Consider the following 14,980-nt stretch of genomic DNA (forward strand, 5'->3'; position numbering starts at 1 on the left):
AGTCTATCGATCAACAGGGGATGCGGTCGGTAACGGCCGCTGGTGTCGTGACGATGTTAAACTGTCCTTTCGACAATCGACTGTGTAATTCTTCAAACGCGTGATGATCACTTTCAGAAATGAGAAAACAGCCCATATTCAGCCCCGGGTTAGTTTTGATTCCCGTACTCTGTTGTGTAGTAATCTCGTTCTGACAGCTGTTCCTGTTGAATTCGAAATATGATTATACTGATGGGAACTATAATTATAGTTATTATTGTCATGAGCTTAATTTTATGGAGTGACTTTAAAAGATATTTCTCGAAGCGCTTTACAACAAGCAGATAGTTAACAAGGAAATGAAAACCAGGGTTCAGAAGGCCGTACAGAGAGAGAATAGCGCTTTGATCTGTATACGGCCTGAAACCGTGCGCAAAGGCAGCTTTAAAAGTGCACTCGAGTAGGAAGCGAACACGGAGAGGAGGCAGGAGCCGCCGGTACCGGCCCGCCCGGCCCAGTTAAACACGAGGGCTCCGAGCGCAGGCTGGGGGGCTCTCTGATACCCCCGGGGATACAGATCCCGGGCTTCGGGGCGCAACAGGAGATGTCCACACTCTGGGGGTGACGGGACAGTCTTGGGGGACAGACAGGAGAGCAGAATTAGACGATGTGGAAGAGCTCAGGCTGGGGGGCTCTCTGACACCCCTGGGGATACAGCTCCTGAGTGTTGGGGTACAGCAGGAGAAGCCCCTGTCACCCCCAGAGTGTCGACAGTCTTGGGGGACAGACAGGAGAGCAGAATTAGACGATGTGGAAGAGCTCAGGCTGGGGGGCTCTCTGACACCCCTGGGGATACAGCTCCTGAGTGTTGGGGTGCAGCAGGAGAAGTCCCTGTCACCCCCAGAGTGAAGACGTCGATAAGTAATCGATAACCCAGCTAAACATGACCCGAAAAAAAACAAAAGCCTGACAATTTATATATATATGCATATATCCCACATGTTCACATTTCAAGACCAGACCGTACCCGTCTCCTGACCTGGAGCAGGCGGGGTTGTTCTACTGCCTGTTGGAACTGAATTTTGAAACTGACGAGCCTAAAACAAGCGGGTCGGATTGGTGGAAAAGGCTGCCACTCATTGACAGTCAGCCAATCAGAGCCCTTGTGGAGGGCGGGGAGGCGGGACTTCCTCTGTATTCCAGCTGTTCATTCTCCGCACATCCGGTGTCCTTTTTTTCAGGCATTTTGTGTTTCACGCTGCGTTTTCTCTCTTCTCCTTTCAGCGGGGAATACACCTCCCACGTGTTCCTTTGCAGCCCACGCCTGCTGACCCACCGGAACCACTATGTATTTCCCAGTGGCCAGCGGTAGAACAGGGCTGTTTTGTGAAGGCTGCTGGTTCGAGAGCTCGACGAGACCGGACACCGCGTCGGTACAAAAGAGTTTATTTAACAAAATACAAAATAAAGAAGACGGAAGAGCTGGTTCACAGGCACCAGCGCTGTGCAATTCAAAAAGGCAGCAAAATACTATTGCATAGGACTGGAGCTCGACCAGCGCTCTCCCCGATCCCACAGCCCCCCGATCTGCACCAGCAGGGCTCCCCACAGCCCCAGAGGGGGAGCAGGAGGGCTCCCCACAGCCCCAGAGGGGCAGCAGCAGGGGGTCCCCACAGCCCCAGAGGGGGAGCAGGAGGGCTCCCCACAGCCCCAGAGGGGGAGCAGCAGGGGGTCCTCACAGCCCCAGAGGGGGAGCAGCAGGGGGTCCCCACAGCCCCAGAGGGGGAGCAGGAGGGGGTCCTCACAGCCCCAGAGGGGGAGCAGCAGGGGGTCCTCACAGCCCCAGAGGGGGAGCAGCAGGGGCTCCCCACAGCCCCAGAGGGGGAGCAGGAGGGGGTCCTCACAGCCCCAGAGGGGAGCAGCAGGGGGTCCCCACAGCCCCAGAGGGGGAGCAGGAGGGCTCCCCACAGCCCCAGAGGGGAGCAGCAGGGGGTCCCCACAGCCCCAGAGGGGAGCAGCAGGGGGTCCTCACAGCCCCAGAGGGGGAGCAGCAGGAGGGCTCCCCACAGCCCCAGAGGGGAGCAGCAGGGGGTCCTCACAGCCCCAGAGGGGCAGCAGCAGGGGGTCCCCACAGCCCCAGAGGGGGAGCAGCAGTGGGTCCCCACAGCCCCCCGATCCGCACCAGCAGGGCTCCCCACAGCCCCAGAGGGGGAGCAGCAGGGGGTCCCCACAGCCCCAGAGGGGAGCAGCAGGGGGTCCCCACAGCCCCAGAGGGGGAGCAGCAGGGGGTCCTCACAGCCCCAGAGGGGGAGCAGCAGGGGGTCCCCGCAGCCCCAGAGGGGGAGCAGCAGGGGGTCCCCACAGCCCCAGAGGGGGAGCAGCAGGGGGTCCCCACAGCCCCAGAGGGGGAGCAGCAGGGGGTCCTCACAGCCCCAGAGGGGGAGCAGCAGGGGGTCCCCGCAGCCCCAGAGGGGGAGCAGCAGGGGGTCCCCACAGCCCCAGAGGGGGAGCAGCAGGGGGTGAAAGTCGCTGCAGTAGCACCAGGGGCTGCAGCGACTGACGCTGGGGCCACAGCAGGTCTGGAGGGGCCCCAGGGCACCGGGGGAGGAGGCTGGTCTTGTAATATAAAGAATGTTAAAGGATATAGAGTCCAGTACAAGCAGAGAGCAGCAGCTGCAGACACACAGTTCAGAAGCTCTGTCCGTGAGGTAAGCAGGCCAGGCCAGCAGGACGCCGGTCCTGGTCAGCCGTCCCGGGTCCAGACCAGGCGGACTGGAGCAGCGCCTGCAGCCGGGTCAGGCCCGTGCCCGTGGGTCTGGTCCCGGTCCCCCGCAGACAGCGCCGCGCCAGGGAGGCCAGGGCGGCCGAGACCCCCAGAGCCAGCAGGCAGCCGAGCACCCAGTAGGGCCACCCGCCCCCGCCCTGGGGGGGGCGCCGGGCCGCGGGCGGCGGGGTGGTCCGGTCCTGCGGCCCGCCGGCGGGCCCGCTCACCCTCAGCAGGAAGGAGCACCGGGTCCGGCCCGCGGGGCCCGCAGCGGCGCAGAGGTAGCGGCCGGCGTCGCCGGGCCCCAGCGCGGACAGCTGCAGCGCGCAGACGCCGGCGGCCAGCGCGGGCTCGGACAGCGCCGTGCGGCCCCGGTACCGCGGGTCCTGGCTGGCGGGCCGGTCGGCGCCGCCCGCGCGCCGGTGCAGCACGGCGCCCGTGTCCCGGCGCCGGCAGGTCAGGTCCAGCCCCCCCGCCGGGCCCGGGCACGGGCAGCGCAGCCACACCAGGCCGCCCGCCGGCGCCGCCAGAGCGGGCTCGGGCCCGGGGCTGCTGGGGTCCGCCCAGCCCAGACTGGCCAGCAGGGGGAGCAGCAGCAGGGTCCCGGGGCCACAGGGAGCAGGAGCGACAGACTGCAGAGACATCACCCTGCCCTGTAGAGAGAGAGAGACGGGTTAATACACAGGACACTACCACTGAGAGAGAGAGAGAGAGAGAGAGAGGGGTTCATACAGACACACTGACTGGACACTCCAGTACATTAACACTGCACTGAGAGAGAGAGGGGTTAATACAGACACACTGACTGGACACTCCAGTACATTAACACTGCACTGAGAGAGAGAGAGGGGTTCATACACAGGACACTACCACTGAGAGAGAGAGGGGTTCATACACACACACTGACTGGACACTCCAGTACATTAACACTGCACTGAGAGAGAGAGGGGTTAATACAGACACACTGACTGGACACTCCAGTACATTAACACTGCACTGAGAGAGAGAGGGGTTAATACAGACACACTGACTGGACACTCCAGTACATGAACACTGCACTGAGAGAGAGAGGGGTTAATACAGACACACTGACTGGACACTCCAGTACATTAACACTGCACTGAGAGAGAGAGAGGGGTTCATACACAGGACACTACCACTGAGAGAGAGAGGGGTTCATACACACACACTGACTGGACACTCCAGTACATTAACACTGCACTGAGAGAGAGAGAGGGGTTAATACAGACACACAGACTGGACACTCCAGTACATTAACACTGCACTGAGAGAGAGAGGGGTTCATACAGACACACTGACTGGACACTCCAGTACATTAACACTGCACTGAGAGAGAGGGGGGTTAGTACAGACACACTGACTGGACACTCCAGTACATTAACACTGCACTGAGAGAGAGAGAGGGGTTAATACAGACACACAGACTGGACACTCCAGTACATTAACACTGCACTGAGAGAGAGAGGGGTTCATACAGACACACTGACTGGACACTCCAGTACATTAACACTGCACTGAGAGAGAGGGGGGTTAGTACAGACACACTGACTGGACACTCCAGTACATTAACACTGCACTGAGAGAGAGAGGGGTTCATACAGACACACACTGACTGGACACTCCAGTACATTAACACTGCACTGAGAGAGAGGGGGGTTAGTACAGACACACTGACTGGACACTCCAGTACATTAACACTGCACTGAGAGAGAGGGGTTAATACAGACACACTGACTGGACACTCCAGTACATTAACACTGCACTGAGAGAGAGAGGGGTTCATACAGACACACTGACTGGACACTCCAGTACATTAACACTGCACTGAGAGAGAGGGGGGTTAGTACAGACACACTGACTGGACACTCCAGTACATTAACACTGCACTGCGAGAGAGAGGGGTTCATACACACACACTGACTGGACACTCCAGTACATTAACACTGCACTGAGAGAGAGAGGGGTTAATACAGACACACTGACTGGACACTCCAGTACATTAACACTGCACTGAGAGAGAGAGAGGGGTTAATACACACACACTGACTGGACACTCCAGTACATTAACACTGCACTGAGAGAGAGGGGTTAATACAGACACACTGACTGGACACTCCAGTACATTAACACTGCACTGAGAGAGAGAGGGGTTCATACAGACACACTGACTGGACACTCCAGTACATTAACACTGCACTGAGAGAGAGGGGGGTTAGTACAGACACACTGACTGGACACTCCAGTACATTAACACTGCACTGCGAGAGAGAGGGGTTCATACACACACACTGACTGGACACTCCAGTACATTAACACTGCACTGAGAGAGAGAGGGGTTCATACACACACACTGACTGGACACTCCAGTACATTAACACTGCACTGAGAGAGAGAGAGGGGTTAATACAGACACACAGACTGGACACTCCAGTACATTAACACTGCACTGAGAGAGAGAGGGGTTCATACAGACACACTGACTGGACACTCCAGTACATTAACACTGCACTGAGAGAGAGGGGGGTTAGTACAGACACACTGACTGGACACTCCAGTACATTAACACTGCACTGAGAGAGAGAGAGGGGTTAATACAGACACACAGACTGGACACTCCAGTACATTAACACTGCACTGAGAGAGAGAGGGGTTCATACAGACACACTGACTGGACACTCCAGTACATTAACACTGCACTGAGAGAGAGGGGGGTTAGTACAGACACACTGACTGGACACTCCAGTACATTAACACTGCACTGAGAGAGAGAGGGGTTCATACAGACACACACTGACTGGACACTCCAGTACATTAACACTGCACTGAGAGAGAGGGGGGTTAGTACAGACACACTGACTGGACACTCCAGTACATTAACACTGCACTGAGAGAGAGGGGTTAATACAGACACACTGACTGGACACTCCAGTACATTAACACTGCACTGAGAGAGAGAGGGGTTCATACAGACACACTGACTGGACACTCCAGTACATTAACACTGCACTGAGAGAGAGGGGGGTTAGTACAGACACACTGACTGGACACTCCAGTACATTAACACTGCACTGCGAGAGAGAGGGGTTCATACACACACACTGACTGGACACTCCAGTACATTAACACTGCACTGAGAGAGAGAGGGGTTAATACAGACACACTGACTGGACACTCCAGTACATTAACACTGCACTGAGAGAGAGAGAGGGGTTAATACACACACACTGACTGGACACTCCAGTACATTAACACTGCACTGAGAGAGAGAGGGGTTACTACAGACACACTGACTGGACACTCCAGTACATTAAAACTGCACTGAGAGAGAGAGAGGGGTTAATACACACACACTGACTGGACACTCCAGTACATTAACACTGCACTGAGAGAGAGAGGGGTTAATACAGACACACTGACTGGACACTCCAGTACAGTAACACTGCACTGAGAGAGAGAGGGGTTAATACAGACACACTGACTGGACACTCCAGTACATTAACACTGCACTGAGAGAGAGAGGGGTTAATACACACACACTGACTGGACACTCCAGTACATTAACACTGCACTGAGAGAGAGAGGGGTTAATACAGACACACTGACTGGACACTCCAGTACATTAACACTGCACTGAGAGAGAGAGGGGTTCATACAGACACACTGACTGGACACTCCAGTACAGTAACACTGCACTGAGAGAGAGAGGGGTTAATACACACACACTGACTGGACGCTCCAGTACATTAACACTGCACTGAGAGAGAGAGGGGTTCATACAGACACACTGACTGGACACTCCAGTACAGTAACACTGCACTGAGAGAGAGAGGGGTTAATACACACACACTGACTGGACGCTCCAGTGACAGATGTCTCAGAATTAAACCCCTTCGGCGTGAGGAAACTCGCATCGAGAATCACACATCTGGAAAGACCCGTGATTTCGGCTCGTCGCAGACACGGGGGGGCACGACTCGAGCTGTTGTACAGTACAGGAGCTCCTGGAGAGACTTTCCCCCGCAGCAGGAGACGATGCTACATCCCGCGGGACAGTTTGACGGCCAGACCCGGAAGGACCGGGCACCAGTGGGCACCAGTGGGCACCGCTGAGCTAGCGCGACAGGATCTCGCGTGACAGCGACACTGGGGTTGTGTACACGCAGCGCCGGCCATCTCCTCTCACACGCATTCCGCTTTTCTCCGTGGGCCGAGTGAATCGCAGCACTTTCACGTCCACTGGGGGGGACCCCCCCGCCCCCCGCGCCCTCGTCTGTGCGAAGTGCGTTTTCTGTCCTGGTTTTAAAACGTAAACGTCACAAGTCCAGGGGTCTGCCGCCATGTCATCCTGGAGGAGAGCTCTGCCGCCCCACCCGTGCGCGCTGCGACTCCCACTTCCGCGCACGAGCCGCGCCCCAAACTTTCCTCCAGGACGCGGTCAAAACGCGCTGTCCTGTGAACACACACACGCACACACACACACACACGCACGCAGTCCGCTCTGACCTGCGTCCTGCGGTCGCTCTGCCGGTCATGATGGCGAGCCCTGCCGTCTTCGTTAATTGGGTCATTAATTGGGTCGCGACACGGGCAGGAGACCCCAGACTCCGCCGCCGCCAGCAGGGGCCGCGCGCGCGCTCCGGCGCCAGCGGCCGGGCGGGGGTGACGTCAGCCGGGGGGCGTGGCCGCCGCTCACGGACGGGACAGGAGGCACGCCTGCGCACACAGGAGGGAACAAGCTGCCCAGCCTTGCTTGTGAAGCCGGTTACCCTGACTTCTCTCAGGACACAGCTGGATAATAATAATAATAATAATAATAATAATAATAATAATAATAATAATAAACTTTATTTTAGATAGCGGCTTTAAAGGTGGTTTCTCAAAGCGCTTTACAGGATGACAACAACAATAAATAAGAAGACTACACCAGATAAAACCCAATGACAATAAATTAGAAGACTACACCAGATAAAACACAATGACAATAAATTAGAAGACTACACCAGATAAAACACAATGACAATAAATAAGAAGACTACACCAGATAAAACACAATGACAATAAATAAGAAGACTACACCAGATAAAACCCAATGACAATAAATAAGAAGACTACACCAGATAAAACACAATGACAATAAATAAGAAGACTACACCAGATAAAACCCAATGACAATAAATAAGAAGACTACACCAGATAAAACCCAATGACAATAAATAAGAAGAATACACCAGATAAAACACAATGACAATAAATTAGAAGACTACACCAGATAAAACACAATGACAATAAATTAGAAGACTACACCAGATAAAACCCAATGACAATAAATAAGAAGACTACACCAGATAAAACACAATGACAATAAATAAGACTACACCAGATAAAACACAATGACAATAAATTAGAAGACTACACCAGATAAAACACAATGACAATAAATAAGAAGACTACACCAGATAAAACACAATGACAATAAATAAGAAGACTACACCAGATAAAACACAATGACAATAAATAAGAAGACTACACCAGATAAAACACAATGACAATAAATTAGAAGACTACACCAGATAAAACACAATGACAATAAATTAGAAGACTACACCAGATAAAACCCAATGACAATAAATAAGAAGAATACACCAGATAAAACCCAATGACAATAAATAAGAAGAATACACCAGATAAAACCCAATGACAATAAATAAGAAGACTACACCAGATAAAACACAATGACAATAAATAAGAAGACTACACCAGATAAAACACAATGACAATAAATAAGAAGACTACACCAGATAAAACCCAATGACAATAAATAAGAAGACTACACCAGATAAAACACAATGACAATAAATAAGAAGACTACACCAGATAAAACACAATGCCAATAAATAAGACTACACCAGATAAAACACAATGACAATAAATAAGAAGACTACACCAGATAAAACACAATGACAATAAATAAGAAGACTACACCAGATAAAACACAATGACAATAAATAAGAAGACTACACCAGATAAAACACAATGACAATAAATAAGAAGACTACACCAGATAAAACCCAATGACAATAAATTAGAAGACTACACCAGATAAAACACAATGACAATAAATAAGACTACACCAGATAAAACACAATGACAATAAATAAGAAGACTACACCAGATAAAACCCAATGACAATAAATTAGAAGACTACACCAGATAAAACACAATGACAATAAATAAGAAGACTACACCAGATAAAACACAATGACAATAAATAAGAAGACTACACCAGATAAAACACAATGACAATAAATAAGAAGACTACACCAGATAAAACACAATGACAATAAATTAGAAGACTACACCAGATAAAACACAATGACAATAAATAAGAAGACTACACCAGATAAAACACAATGACAATAAATAAGAAGACTACACCAGATAAAACACAATGACAATAAATTAGAAGACTACACCAGATAAAACACAATGACAATAAATAAGAAGACTACACCAGATAAAACACAATGACAATAAATTAGAAGACTACACCAGATAAAACACAATGACAATAAATAAGAAGACTACACCAGATAAAACACAATGACAATAAATAAGAAGACTACACCAGATAAAACACAATGACAATAAATAAGAAGACTACACCAGATAAAACCCAATGACAATAAATAAGAAGACTACACCAGATAAAACACAATGACAATAAATAAGAAGACTACACCAGATAAAACCCAATGACAATAAATAAGAAGACTACACCAGATAAAACACAATGACAATAAATTAGAAGACTACACCAGATAAAACACAATGAGAATAAATAAGAAGACTACACCAGATAAAACACAATGACAATAAATAAGAAGACTACACCAGATAAAACACAATGACAATAAATAAGAAGACTACACCAGATAAAACACAATGAGAATAAATAAGAAGACTACACCAGATAAAACACAATGACAATAAATAAGAAGACTACACCAGATAAAACACAATGACAATAAATTAGAAGACTACACCAGATAAAACACAATGACAATAAATAAGAAGACTACACCAGATAAAACACAATGACAATAAATAAGAAGACTACACCAGATAAAACACAATGACAATAAATAAGAAGACTACACCAGATAAAACACAATGACAATAAATAAGAAGACTACACCAGATAAAACACAATGACAATAAATAAGAAGACTACACCAGATAAAACACAATGACAATAAATAAGAAGACTACACCAGATAAAACACAATGACAATAAATAAGAAGACTACACCAGATAAAACACAATGACAATAAATAAGAAGACTACACCAGATAAAACACAATGACAATAAATAAGAAGACTACACCAGATAAAACACAATGACAATAAATAAGAAGACTACACCAGATAAAACACAATGACAATAAATAAGAAGACTACACCAGATAAAACCCAATGACAATAAATAAGAAGACTACACCAGATAAAACACAATGACAATAAATAAGAAGACTACACCAGATAAAACACAATGACAATAAATAAGAATACACCAGATAAAACCCAATGAGAGCGCACAGAGGAGACCGGGGAGGGGGGTAGTGAGAAGAGCAGAGGGGTGAGGAACGAGACCAGGTCAGTACAGACTCTTCTAGAGAAGGAGGTTTGAGTCTGGATCTGAAGGAGACTCTCTGATGTCCTCGGGCAGAGGGAGTCCCAGAGCTTGGGGGCGCAGCAGGAGAAGCCCTGTCACCCCTAGAGTGTGGCAGAATTAGAGGAGCGAAGGTTGTGAGGTGGGGAGCAGGGCGATAGTACCTCAGACAGGTACTGAGGCGCCCAGCCATGCAGAGCCTTACAGGTGAGCAGGAGGATTTTAAAGTCCACACGGAATTTGACAGGAAGCCAGTGCAGGGACTCCAGGATAGGAGTGATGTGAACACTTGCACCAGACCTGGTCAGGATTCTGGCTGCTGAATTGTGGACAGACTGCAGCTTGTTCAGAGTAGATTTAGATACCCCAGCGAGTAGAGCATTACAGCAGTCAATTTGAGAGAACACACATGTGTTGATCAGCTTTTCAGCCACAGTTAGCGATAACACAGGGCGTAGTCTAGCGAGATTTCTGAGGTGAAAAGAAGATGTTTTGACAGTCTGCTGCACACGTGGGTCAAATGTTGATCCAGAATCAAATATCACCCCAAGGTTTTTCAGTTTAGACTGAAGCTCAAGTACAGAGCCACCTACAGACAGGGTTACAGGACTGGCTTCACGAGGTCGATGGGGGGTACCAATAAGCATAACTTCAGTCTTGTCGCAGTTAAGATGAAGGAAGTTTTGAGTCATCCAAGTTTTTATGTCAGAGATGCAATTAGATAGAATAGAATGGATGAGACACTCCAGTCAGGACAGGAGACACTACTGTACACAGAGAGGGGTAGGAGTGGGGAACAAGCTGATACCCTGACTTCTTTCAGGACACAGCTGGATGAGACACTCCAGCCAGGACAGGAGGCTCTACTGTACACAGAGAGGGGTGGGAGTGGGGAACAAGCTGATACCCTGACTTCTCTCAGCACACAGCTGGGTGAAACACTCCAGTCAGGACAGGAGGCTCTACTGTACACAGAGAGGGGTGGGAGTGGGGAACAAGCTGCCCAGCCATAGTGTTGAAGCTGATACCCTGAAATAGCTGCCCGGGACACTCTGACAATTATGTTACTAACTAATGTGTGTGTGGTGTTTAGTTGTGTGCAGAGTGTGTGTGTAGTGTGTGTGTAGTACAGAAAACTCCAACAGTCTCTCAGTCTCTCAAAGTGGCTCAGACCAATGAGGCCGACTTCCTGCAATCGGACAACACTTAACACACACCTACACACTCACACACACCTGCACACTGATACACTCACACACCTGCACACATTTACACTCACACAACTACACACTCACACACACCTGCACACTGATACACTCACACAACTACACACTCACACACAACTGCACACTGATACACTCACACAACTGCACACTGATACACTCACACAACTACACACTCACACACACCTGCACACTGATACTCACACAACTGCACACTGATAAACTCACACACCTGCACACATTTACACTCACACAACTACACACTCACACAACTGCACACTGATACACTCACACAACTACACACTCACACACACCTGCACACTGATACACTCACACAACAACACACTCACAAACATCTGCACACTGATACACCCACACAACTACACACTCACACACCTGCACACTCACAAACAACTGCACACTGACACACTCACACACAACTACACATTCATACACATACACACCTGCACACTGACATTCTCAGACACAGCTACACACACACAACTACATACTCACAAACAACTGCACACTGATACACTCACACACAACTGCACACTGATACACTCACACACACAACTACACACTCACACACAACTGCACAATGATACACTCACACACAAGTACACTCTGACACACACAGAACTGCACACAGATACACGTACACACACGTACTCAGTGATACACAGACACACTCACAACACTCCCCCCTGAAGCTGTTAACACACTGTGCCTGAGTTTCTCCTTTTGAAAACCCCTGCTCACCCCCACACACACCCACATGTGTCGACACACACAGTGATGCAAGTGCTGATGTGCTCAGTTCCTCCTGCCTCTGTTTATGTTGAAACTTCTGCATCCCACCCGCTGCGAAACTCTCCGAGTTAGTATTGAAATCTGCATTAGTATTGAAAGAAAGGCTCACTGTTCCTCAGGCTGGGACAGGAGATCACACACTGTATTATTATTATTGAGAGACAGGTTCACTGTCTGTTCCTCAGGCTGGGACAGGAGATCACACACTGTATTATTATTATTGAGAGACAGGTTCACTGTCTGTTCCTCAGGCTGGGACAGGAGATCACACACTGTATTATTATTATTGAGAGACGGGCTCACTGTCTGTTCCTCAGGCTGGGACAGGAGATCACACACTGTATTATTATTATTGAGAGACAGGCTCACTGTTCCTCAGGCTGGGACACGAGATCACACACTGTATTATTATTATTGAGAGACGGGCTCACTGTCTGTTCCTCAGGCTGGGACAGGAGATCACACACAGTATTATTATTATTGAGAGACAGGCTCACTGTTCCTCAGACTGGGACAGGAGCTCACACACTGTATTATTATTATTGAGAGACGGGCTCACTGTTCCTCAGGCTGGGACAGGAGATCACACACTGTATTATTATTATTGAGAGACAGGCTCACTGTCTGTTCCTCAGGCTGGGACAGGAGATCACACACTGTATTATTATTATTGAGAGACGGGCTCACTGTCTGTTCCTCAGGCTGGGACAGGAGATCACACACTGTGTTATTATTATTGAGAGACAGGCTCACTGTCTGTTCCTCAGACTGGGACAGGAGATCACACACTGTATTATTATTATTGAGAGACAGGCTCACTGTCTGTTCCTCAGGCTGGGACAGGAGATCACACACTGTATTATTATTATTGAGAGACAGGCTCACTGTCTGTTCCTCAGGCTGGGACAGGAGATCACACACTGTATTATTATTATTGAGAGACAGGCTCACTGTTCCTCAGGCTGGGACAGGAGATCACACACTGTATTATTATTATTGAGAGACAGGCTCACTGTCTGTTCCTCAGGCTGGGACAGGAGATCACACACTGTATTATTATTATTGAGAGACGGGCTCACTGTCTGTTCCTCAGGCTGGACAGGAGATCACACACTGTATTATTATTATTGAGAGACAGGCTCACTGTCTGTTCCTCAGGCTGTGACAGGAGATCACGCACTGTATTATTATTATTGAGAGACAGGCTCACTGTCTGTTCCTCAGGCTGGGACAGGAGATCACACACTGTATTATTATTATTGAGAGACAGGCTCACTGTTCCTCAGGCTGGGACAGGAGATCACACACTGTATTATTATTATTGAGAGACAGGCTCACTGTCTGTTCCTCAGGCTGGGACAGGAGATCACACACTGTATTATTATTATTGAGAGACAGGCTCACTGTCTGTTCCTCAGACTGGGACAGGAGATCACACACTGTATTATTATTATTGAGAGACAGGCTCACTGTCTGTTCCTCAGGCTGGGACAGGAGATCACACACTGTATTATTATTATTGAGAGACAGGCTCACTGTCTGTTCCTCAGGCTGGGACAGGAGATCACACACTGTATTATTATTATTGAGAGACAGGCTCACTGTTCCTCAGGCTAGGACAGGAGATCACACACTGTATTATTATTATTGAGAGACAGGCTCACTGTCTGTTCCTCAGGCTGGGACAGGAGATCACACACTGTATTATTATTATTGAGAGACGGGCTCACTGTCTGTTCCTCAGGCTGGACAGGAGATCACACACTGTATTATTATTATTGAGAGACAGGCTCACTGTCTGTTCCTCAGGCTGTGACAGGAGATCACGCACTGTATTATTATTATTGAGAGACAGGCTCACTGTCTGTTCCTCAGGCTGGGACAGGAGATCACACACTGTATTATTATTATTGAGAGATGGGCTCACTGTCTGTTCCTCAGGCTGGACAGGAGATCACACACTGTATTATTATTATTGAGAGACAGGCTCACTGTCTGTTCCTCAGGCTGGGACAGGAGATCACACACTGTATTATTATTATTGAGAGACAGGCTCACTGTTCCTCAGGCTGGGACACGAGATCACACACTGTATTATTATTATTGAGAGACAGGCTCACTGTCTGTTCCTCAGGCTGACAGGAGATCACACACTGTATTATTATTATTGAGAGACAGGCTCACTGTCTGTTCCTCAGGCTGGGACAGGAGATCACACACTGTATTATTATTATTGAGAGACAGGCTCACTGTCTGTTCCTCAGGCTGGGACAGGAGATCACACACTGTATTATTATTATTGAGAGACAGGCTCACTGTCTGTTCCTCAGGCTGGGACAGGAGATCACACACTGTATTATTATTATTGAGAGACAGGCTCACTGTCTGTTCCTCAGGCTGGACAGGAGATCACACACTGTATTATTATTATTGAGAGACAGGCTCACTGTCTGTTCCTCAGGCTGGGACAGGAGATCACACACTGTATTATTATTATTGAGAGACAGGCT

General features: G+C 48.9%; 1 protein-coding gene across 1 annotated transcript; it reads right to left on the minus strand.

Annotated features, from left to right (window-relative positions):
• Positions 1 to 1,409: 1,409 nt before the first annotated feature.
• On the minus strand, positions 1,410 to 7,432 carry LOC148659607 (uncharacterized). The gene is made up of 2 exons (XM_088633848.1): positions 7,268 to 7,432; positions 1,410 to 3,396 (listed from the first exon to the last, which is right to left on the minus strand). Exon 2 carries the CDS (start codon positions 3,385 to 3,387, stop codon positions 2,668 to 2,670), a length of 720 nt encoding a protein of 239 aa, XP_088489974.1. The 5' UTR covers positions 3,388 to 3,396; positions 7,268 to 7,432; the 3' UTR covers positions 1,410 to 2,667.
• Between the last annotated feature and the right edge of the window lie 7,548 nt (positions 7,433 to 14,980).

The sequence above is a fragment of the Lepisosteus platostomus genome, chromosome 6, assembly GCF_059453375.1.
Source record: "Lepisosteus platostomus isolate fLepPlt1 chromosome 6, fLepPlt1.hap1, whole genome shotgun sequence".
Lineage (NCBI taxonomy): Eukaryota > Metazoa > Chordata > Actinopteri > Semionotiformes > Lepisosteidae > Lepisosteus > Lepisosteus platostomus.

Bases quoted from the DNA above. Each gene is read 5' to 3' on its own strand.
- LOC148659607 (XM_088633848.1), bottom strand. From the start codon at position 3,387: ATGTCTCTGCAGTCTGTCGCTCCTGCTCCCTGTGGCCCCGGGACCCTG.